Source organism: Manduca sexta, unplaced genomic scaffold, assembly GCF_014839805.1.
Source record: "Manduca sexta isolate Smith_Timp_Sample1 unplaced genomic scaffold, JHU_Msex_v1.0 HiC_scaffold_3852, whole genome shotgun sequence".
Classification (NCBI taxonomy): Eukaryota; Metazoa; Arthropoda; class Insecta; order Lepidoptera; family Sphingidae; genus Manduca; species Manduca sexta.
In genome coordinates, this window is record NW_023594966.1 from 1 (window position 1) to 10380 (window position 10380).

General features: G+C 40.4%; 1 protein-coding gene, 1 long non-coding RNA gene and 1 pseudogene across 2 annotated transcripts; 2 read left to right on the forward strand and 1 right to left on the reverse strand.

Annotated features, from left to right (window-relative positions):
• Positions 1-1452: 1452 nt before the first annotated feature.
• Positions 1453-3402, forward strand: LOC119193270 (enhancer of mRNA-decapping protein 3-like; the record flags this gene model as incomplete). The annotated part of the gene is made up of 4 exons (XM_037446883.1): positions 1453-1763; positions 1834-1982; positions 2642-2775; positions 2849-3402. Coding segments are annotated over exons 3-4 (591 nt in total), but the record flags the coding sequence as incomplete, so codon positions are not given.
• Positions 3403-3406: 4 nt separating this feature from the next.
• On the forward strand, positions 3407-4282 carry LOC119193269. The gene is made up of 2 exons (XR_005113894.1): positions 3407-3618; positions 3772-4282. It is a non-coding gene; the product is annotated as an uncharacterized LOC119193269 (long non-coding RNA).
• A 34-nt stretch (positions 4283-4316) lies between these two features.
• Positions 4317-9964, reverse strand: LOC119193268 (annotated as a pseudogene).
• Between the last annotated feature and the right edge of the window lie 416 nt (positions 9965-10380).

The window sequence follows — 10380 nt, forward strand, 5'->3', positions numbered from 1 at the left end:
ACCCAGCAAAAAATTTGTCAAGTTTGTTCTTAAAACTGTTCCCATTTTCTGCTATGACCACATCCTGTAATAGTTTGTTCCATGCTCTACCACTCTGTTCATCAGGAAATGCATGTGTGGTTTGTTATTGGACATGGTGGAGAATAGTTTTTTATGGCCCCTGAGAGGAACATTGATATCTTGGTTAAAAATGTTGATGAACATTTAATAATGGATGTCATTTAATAACTATTGTTATTATGTTTTGAATGTGTTTTAAAAGACTTTAAAAGACTTACCCGTGGCCCAATAGAGGTCAAGTTGACAAGGTGTTCATGAGCTATCTCTGCTATGAACCGATCTGGTGGAGCCGTTTCCCTGGTCAGTGGCTCAGGGAGGTTGTAGTCTATGAGGGCCACTCCTATCACTGACAACCCTGATACCGCCAGGGCTGCCACCAACCACCAGACTGATAAAGCGCGCGGGCACCACATTTTCTTTTACCAAGTCTTCTGTTGCCTGAATAAAAACAAATTTAATACCATAAGTTCTTATTCATTTTATTTAATAGAATTAAATAGAAATATACATTGAAATGTGCAATATATTATGAAATGTTGCATTGCATGTATGAAATATTTTATAGCCCTTTATGCTTTTATATAAATTAAGATTTGTTTTTCTGTAATATAGTAAGTATCTATAGTAACATGATGGGATCACCACATCCATGGTCGACCTATTTGGAGGTCGATACGAAACTAGATTTATATCGGACGTCCTTACGAGAATAATGTGCGTATAATTCGACAATGAAGCTTCGAAACGAGCGCCTGTTAATTGGCCGATTGTGGCCCCTGAGCCGAGGTTGCGACGGGTTTGTCACAAATCATAACAGAATCATATAAGATTTAACATGGATACAGGTGCGCCGAATAAAATCCTATAGTGCTACATAAATTTAAGCTAAATATCCATTCACAATAATCACAAAAACGTAAATAAAACTATGATATAAAAAATTATAGAACAATAATATAATAAGATAATACCATACCACTTTGGTCGGCATGTCCAATTGTGTTATTATTTATTCACATAAATTACAAAATATTATTATGGCGAAGTAAATAGTTTTTTTTCATGTAATTTTTTTTTCGTTTTCTACGAACGTCGAACGTCAAATCAACAAACAATTCATGATCGTTCTGCGGCGAAACATAGACTACATCCTTCTTTTTTATGCAGTTTACGTAACCTCGTTGATAGATATGCCTGAAATATTGAACGAGATATTGATCTGTTTTCAATAAAAAATCCACTATACATTTATCAAAGCATTTAACTATTGTAGTACGCCACAATATATATAGAATATTATTACGTACACGTTTCAAGGATAAACATTTTTTTGAGTTGTTCATTGTTATGAATATCAACTGTGTTTATTACTCCTTCATTCACTCATTGGTCTTTCTAAAATACACAAGTGTCAAATGTCAATTTTATGTGTCATGTGAATTGTGATTGGAAACTTATTTTTGTTTGAATACCTACTTCTTAATTAAATATATGATAATTAGACATAACTATTGTTATTTTATGAATGCACGAAACAAACTGTAAACAATATGGCCAAGTGGATCGGATATGCGGTGTCAGTTAATTGTGGGGAACCGCTGGGTTGTTACCAGGGTACTATCCTGAAGCAGACGGTAGTACTATAACCCCACAAAAGCATTCAGAAATGGTTTTCCATACCCGAAATCTCAAGTTACGCTGAAGTGAGTATCTTTTTTCTGATATTTGGTTGTAATATTAGCATGACTCAGTCTAATGGGGTTATAAACTCAGGGCTGCGGATATCAAGGATCTGAAAATAATAGAGGCTCGTGCAGAGCCGTCGGAGCAGACTCACAGCACGGTCGCGGTCACTAAGAGCAGTAAGAAGACATCGCGCGCTACTGTGTGTGAGAACCTACAGGCCATACCAACTAGTTCAGGGTTTCTTGTTTGTTATTATTTGAGAAACATGTGTTGCATGATGAGCAATAACATTAGTTAGTGGCTTTTACTCACTGTTTCACTTACGTGTGAAGCTTCTGGCTCTTCAATTTCAAATATCTAGGTTTCAATATGTTTATGTTTAACTTATTTACCCATGATAAATGTGAAATGTTTAGCCACAAGTGTGCGGTAATTGTGTGAATCAGTCAATGCCTTGTTTGGGGCTCTAGGTCAAACTGTAATTTAATGTTCTTATAAACTCTGATTATTGTATTGTTCACAGTATTTACCAAAAAAATGTGTACACTGTCAAAAATTAATGTTTTTTTTATATTTCACAATCATCATGACTAATACAATAACTTTCATGAAATAGTTTTGTAATGTGATATTACCATATTGTATACATGTTCATATATAAATTTTAAGATTATTGTTATGAAATTATCTAAAATGTGAATCTCACAAACTGCAATATTCAAAATTTTAATTATTTTGGCTAAATTAAATACTCAAAGTACTCTATTACATCTTTCTATGTGGACACATTGCGAGTTGTAAGTCACTGCTAACTTCAAATATGGTTGCACTAGTCTATTCAAACTGCATACACATTACACAATAATTTATTTTTTAATTATATTTGTTGTTACAGCAACTAGCCAACCTTCAACAATGTAGCTGTGAACAGCAAGGCGGGCAACAGTCGTGGCACTGGTGCTGTGCCCGCGCGCAGCAAGCCCATCGACATCATGGGGAACAGAACCAACAGAAATAACAATTTTGCTGGTAATCTCATGTTTTCACTTATTGTAACTTGATTCAATATTTTGATTACTAGGTATTGAATTTGATTTTGTAGGGAGTTATGGCAACACTGGTTCGACGCCTAAATGTCGTATGGGCGCAGGCGGTGGCGCAGTGCACGAGAAAGCGCGTCGAAAAAACGAGGCTTGTTTCGGCGACGCCGCCGACCCGGCACTCGACGACGACTTCGATTTTGAAGGCAATCTGGCGCTGTTCGACAAACGTGCGCTCTGGGAACAGATGCGCAACTCCCACAAACCGGACCTGGTGCGGCAGGCGGACGACGTCGGCAAGTTCCGGCACGACGAGAACGTACTCGGCACGTCGCACGTGGCGCGGCACGCACTGCGTGTGCCTGACGAGCTGCGCGGGCCCATAGACTACGTGACCGACGACGGTGTGGTGGTGCCGTCCGTGGTGCCGCGCCTGCGCCGGCAGCTGTGGGAGGGCATGCAGCGGGTGGGGCTGGCGGACAGCGCGCACACTCTGCTGGCACGCGCCGCTGCAGACGTAGCGTTACGGCTGGTGGGCGGCGGGCGGCGCCTGGAGCCGCGTAACGCTCACCAGCAGCCAGTGGTGGTGGCACTGGCGGGCGCACACCGCGTGGGCTGTGGGGTTGGCGGCGGCGCGCTTGCTGGCCTCGCACGGCGCGCGCGTTGTGTACTATGCTGAGGCGGCACCTTGCGAAGCGCTGCAGCGCGAGGAGGCGGCGCTGGCGTTGAGCGGCGTGACACGCGCTGCCGACGCGCATGCGTTGCCCAGTCCTGACCTCGTGCTGCTTGCGCTTTACGATCCGCTGCTGGATGACCAGCAAGATCGTCATGAGTGAGTATTCCGTACCATACATAATATGATTCCACTATAGTAGATGTTACGGTTTGTGTCAAATTTTAACTATTTGTTTGTGCTATTTTGAATTAGTTCGAAAAAAATGTTTTGTTTCTGAATTGTAAAGTTTTGAATGAATGCGTTTTGCAGAGAGGTGTTAAGATGGGCGGGTGGTGTGCGCGGCGCCATCATAGCCTTGGAGCCGCCGACGCGCGGCTGGTACGTGTCGGGCGGCGGCGGCGAGGCGGAGCTGGCGGTGCGCGCGTCGGTGGCGGCTGCGCGCCGGCCGCACTGGCGCCGTCGCTGGGACGCGTGTACCTGGCGGACGTGGCGCCGCCGCTGCGCCTATTCGCCGACCTGCGACTGCAGTACCGCCCGCCCTTTGGAGCCGCTTCAGTGCTAGCGCTGCATCCCGCCGACGATTGACCTTAAACACTGTGAGTGCGTGGGCGCACCTGCTCACAGTGAATGCGGGACGTGGGACGGAGTGGGTGTGCTGTGACGCGCTAGGCGCGCCGCAGACGCACCTCACTGACTCAAGACTGTATATAACTTCCGTTTAGCCATGCTTTTTATTAGCCGGTTACAAATTGAACATGAAATGTATATTTTGTGACATTAAGTTATCAAGTGCATTTTACAATACAATATTCCAAGTTGACTTGTATTTAATTCAGCAGGAATAAAAATTCAAATACAGTAAAATCCATCCATTTATTAAAAAGGTAGACATTTAAAAATCACATACATTAGTAACGGATAACAGAACATGATCATTATCGCTTAACACAAAAGCACTATCTAGTATGTACACGCTCCAACACCGACGCGCCGAGCCCTACGCGCTTACTCGTCACACGAGGCGAATAGTTTGCGATCATTGAAATAGCTTCTCTTATAGTGTTCCATATAAAATATTTCCCTCATATAACAGCTTTTAAATTTTATATGGAACAAGCGATTGATCACCATCGATCGTAAACCTCTACAATATGAGAAGCATCTACGATCCGATCAAATAATAAGAGGCTATTTCTCGATTTGAAATATAAGCCTAATCCAACGTCGTATTTCGCAAACATCCGTCAATCGCAAATTGCTTTCCTAGTGCGCCCCAACCCTAACTACACCCAACTCGGCGCGTCCTCTTACTGAGGTATTTAAACAATAACTACGTTACATCTATAAATATGTATTTACATTTGATATGCAGATGCCGTATATTAAACGTTGTGCGACAGTGGGGCAGACTGCTGTCAAATTATAAGTCACTGTTTACCCCAAAAATAACTCGAATAGGAGAATAGGAATATCGAACTAGTATTTATTCATTAATAATGCAGAACATTCCATTTATTAAAAGTAATTCCTAAAAATATATTTTTAAATACAGCGCCCTCTACATGGAACTAATTTGACAGTGATCTACCCCATATGCATCATCGGTACAGACTATAAATTAGAACAACTTCAATAAATACCGCAATGCAGTAGTTATCTTTAACCCCGTGTATGTGACAACTGTTTAAAATTCTGAACTAGCATACAAGCAATTTTGTGTATTAGTTTGAAACACATTACAATAATTACTGGACTCTAACAAAGTCACCATCTGGTGACGATGTTATATTTTTCTTATAATTTTAATTTTCTATGGAGCTGAAATTCGTTACAGATTGATCTTGTATCATAAGATGAACGTTTTATTTCCTTTATCATTCAGTGAAAAAAAAACACGGTATTCATTGAAGTTGATCTGATACACCAAGCTCGTTTACAAACCGCGTCGTCATAGCCGCCGCCGCGCTGCCCCTTTGTGCACAGATGAGGACAGCTCAGCCGTAAACACAATCACAATAAATATAAATAAAACTCACGGAAGACTCGTTTACAAGGAACATAAATAAAACGTAAAGCAGGACCAGACCGGGCGGAAAAGACAGAGTAGGTTCGTTCACACATATCCGTTGGCGGGCGGGACCGTGCATTCAAGTAATAAAAAATTATAATTTAGATTATTCAAAATAACAATAGACAAATTGATGGTGAGTTGTCACCTTCACTCACTGAATTGCATTGAGTATAATGCTGAACTGGATGGAGAAAATAGTCACTGGGAAGAGAGATCTTTGGATCTCCTGTTTGTCACTTAATATCAACAATTGATATTGAAGATATGTTTATATATTTGAATTGGGATAGCAGTGGCAAATATTTTTGATAATGTCATTGCTTTACGTCAATGTACATGGTGATTCTCGGCCCCGCCCGCAACGGGCAATGAAAGCGCCTATTTTATTTGGCAAATTCTCAGACGTTCGTTACGAATGAATGCTTACAAAAATATATTTTGTTGTAAAATATTCTAAAACCGTCGATTAACAAGCAATGTCCTTTACATAATTTGACTAATAATACTATTTTGTGACTCGGCAATGCTTGTTACATCATATAGAAATTTAATGATATACATAAAATTATTATTATTTGAGGCAATCTAATACTACATTGTTTTGGATAGGCATTAGCACATAACTTGACCGGTGATGAACATACAAACATAATATTTTGACATAAATTTCTAATGAGTTGGTTACCATGGACTAACAAATCACTGGACATGGTATTTTCTTGCCTAAAATGGGTACACGAAAGTTATGGGGACAAAATTTATATTGAGAATATTACTGAACTTAAAGCACAATTAAAATAAGTATTTGTTCTAGCAAGACATCTGGCTTATTTGTCCTAATATTGTCCTCCCAATTTATCATGTTTTACAGCATTATTGATATGACTGATTTGAGTGATCAAGTACCCCTCATAGAATGTATTTTTCCCTTCCACATTTCTGAACGATCAACTTAGGTGCCAACACCTATGATAATTAATTTTAAAGTGTCATTTTATTTAATTCTATCTTTTCCAAACGGTCCGAGAAATTGTTCGCGGGAACACTTAATGACAGCGCACACAATGCCGTCGACTAGGTAAACGCTCATAACAAATCTCAAAATATTTTATAAAATTGTATAGAAAAATCGAGTGTGCACCGAGTGGCACAATTATAGAGTATCCAGGCGAGTTTGTGTATTGTTAAGTATAGTTCCGATTTGTTCAACATATAGATATATTTGTCTAACCTGAATCAACCAGTTGAATGATCTGCACACAAATACAAATCATACAGTATGTTAACTTGATGAGAATTCTAATGTAAGTATTTGAAGTAATTGATAATCCATTTTGTTTTGCACATTCAATCATACTCTCCCTCCACACAATTGCCATATTCAAACTATCTACTTAGTTGTCACACACAAGCATCTCGCCCCGAGTCATATTTACACAGGGAGTTGTCAAACGAACAACGATGCGAATAAAAAACAAACACACGAACGCTGGCCACTTTCACTACTTACATTAAACAGTTCTATAATGTCACTCACTATGCCAAACCTCTCGCCCAAACTTGCCCAAACCGAATACTAGTTCACGATAATACTTCTAATGTGGTGGGTAGGGACTGTGGTATAACTATCCTCAATGTGTATGCCATTGAAATGAATTGTGTTATCCCTAATAATTTTGACCGATGTTACGACCAAGTTTGGTTGGTCTGAAATTATATTTATTCACAATTTTCAGACTAGTTTGAGGGCATATCAACGGCCCTTTACATATCGCTTTTAAACAATCCAGCTCCTCTTGGCCTTCAGAGCGACATAGATTGGGGAGAGGTATATCACTTTCATCCCTTCGACAATGTACAAATGTGCCACTGTCTTCCACATTAGCAGTCGGTATCTACAATACAATCACACATATGTTTAGCTAATTTATCTATAGAAGCTCGTCGGTAGAGGCGCGAATGTCGGGAGCGATACTATCACGTACAAATACAAACTCACATACACCTTTTGTTGTACTTCGGGAATGTATAAATCGATAGTCATCGCTCTAACTGTATCGATTTGGAGTTTACAGCTCTTATTGGCCATTCACTGGTCGGATCGTGACGTCGTACGCGCCCTTTATACTTTTTGGAGTCTTTAGATGGTAGGCAAAGGCGCGTGCAGCCCTGATAACAGTCAGGGTTACCTTCATACAAATTTCGCGTATTTTTAAATCGAAAAATACTTTCAATTGCCTAGAACCTTACGGTTCCCAGTTCTTATATCACCAATGAACTGATGAGGCTACCGTAGTCATTGACAACTGTCACTGACATAACAGTGACAAGTGACATACGTCAAAGGTTCAGGGGAGAACAAAACATCGCGCCTCGTCATGGCATGGGCCCCGTTACTGCTCCGCGTCTGTCTCGCGCTCCTTGCCGTTGCGCGCTTCGTGGGCCGGCGGGGATGGGCGGCGCGTCGGTGCACTCGCCAGCGCCGACCGCGCGGCGGATGAGCGCGTGCGTGCGGTCGCGTAGCCTCAGCAGCTCTTCCTGGATGCGGTCCGTGATCGCCTTTCGGGTTTCTTCTTCTGATGCGTTCGATTTTCGTAACCTGGAAATTATTTATTTTTAATAGCAGATATGAGGCTGAAAATAAGTTTCTGGGCTCGAAGTTTTATGAATTTGTGGTGCTCAATGTATGTCATGTATGAAAATTAGTTGGCGATAAATTCGGACAGAAATATAGCTGGTGAATTGTAAGCTAACGCTTGGCCAGTTATGTCCTTACGTTTATTATGAAATTAATATACCTTTATATTTTCTTTCAACACAACATTTTTTTTTATTTATTAAATTAACAATAGCACGGTTATAGACAATAATTGAACAATAAATAAAATTTACTAATGTTTAGTAAGTGGTGGGAAACTGCCAAGGGCGTTTGTTAACTGGTCAATACAAAATGCGGCATCTATGAAGAATTGTATTGCAGTATTATCAAGAGTATAGTTAAGCCCGAACGCAATGCATTAGTGTAAACTACTAAGACCGGTGTTTATGTCTAATAGAATTTGTTTCACTCTACTAAACTGACTGCCTCACAGTGGGGTAGTTGTATTGCGTGGGCGGTACGACTTTTTACTTTCCTCAAAGTCTTGGGTTGAAATCCCGGTTCTAAATAGGTTTGATTCGCATCTGGTTGGGACTCCGAATTTGTGCCCCAAAGGCAGTAGGCTCACCCCTACCACATCATGGAACGTAACATACATGGAGAAAGTAAGTGTCCTTGATACACCTCTGCCTACTCCTTCAGGGATATAAGAGTAATATGTGTATATTTATCTAATCTCACCTCTCCAACAAATGATGTATCTGTATAGGCTCTCCGACATTCAGGAACACCCTTTTCCTGAACTTCAGTAAATAAGGTTCACAGAGCACCTGATCCATGCCTTCATGCCAGACGGGCACCACGAGCGGCGCCTGCGCACTGTCCGCGATCAACCTCCCCACCCCCACCCGAACCGGATGTGCTCTTTGTCCACGTTCGACCTATGTGCACCCACTCGCCTCGTGATAGCCTCTCCACGCAGAAATCCATTGCTGGCTGGAAGTATGATGCTTTGTGAGAAACTGTCATACAGCATAAGGAATATTTGAATTCAGGCGCTCAGCGCAAAAGCGGTGTAACTCATTGTTTTAGAATTTATCTGTCATAAACAATTATTATAATTAATTAATAAATTATTAATTATTGTTAGGAACTTAACTAACTTCGGCCAGTTTTGACAGCCTAAAGCAATTAATTATTTTGTAGTTACTATAGCCTTCCTCGATAATGGGGATATCCAACAATAATAATTTGATTTTTAACCAGTAGTTCCCGAGATGAGCGCGTTTAAACAACCAAACTCTTCAGCTATATATAATAGGTAGTTATGTTGTGTGTGTTATTATTGTCAGTTGTACCTGATAGACGCCGGCGCCTCGCACGACGGGTACACACTTGCCGAGCGCGAAGAAGCACGAGTGCAGCGCGTTAGTGAAGCAGATGTCGTGCGCCGCGAGCGACCAGCGCATGCGCGACCCTCGCACTAGCGTCACGCAATCCAGCACGCCTGCCAACATCACCATATAAGCATGAGGATTTAATACTTCTTTAGTCGTTTGACCTAATTTGATTCTTAAATTTAGTGTACTTTTTAACTTGATTTGAAATTGGACTTTGATGTTGGGCAGTCGACAGTAAAAACTAAGCGAAATTGTTTCTACAGCAGGCGTGAAAGATCTTTATATTATTGACGTACTATAGGAAATATAGAAGAAGCCAATGTTAATTGAATCTAATAATATATATTATGTAGAAACTCTCAGGAGACGCTTTGTTTTCGCTAGTTGATTTCACGGTCGGAATACATTATACTAATAATTTCGTGCGACGCAATAAATCATCACACTTTTAATTAAATATAAAATAAATTACGATGTATTCTTCCCATGTCAAGCATCATGCGTATTATAATTAGTTAATATGATGGCGTCGGATTACGATGACGCTATACTAACGTTTTCGCTTTAGTTGCAAATCAGTATTAAGCTACTACTTATTGACAGCAGTTTATATATTTTTATGAAATTACGTTCATGTATTTGTTTTTCTCAAAACATCAATGTAATTAATTTAATTAGACTATAAAATGCGGATTGACGGAACAGCTGATCTGAAAACATTAAGTACTAGATAATATATTATTGCTTTGAATAACGAGACCAGCATGCTATTCGCCCTGATGATAAGCGATACCGCCCATAAACGGAGAAGCAATATCCAACACCTTAAATTACAAAGTACTGTTAGG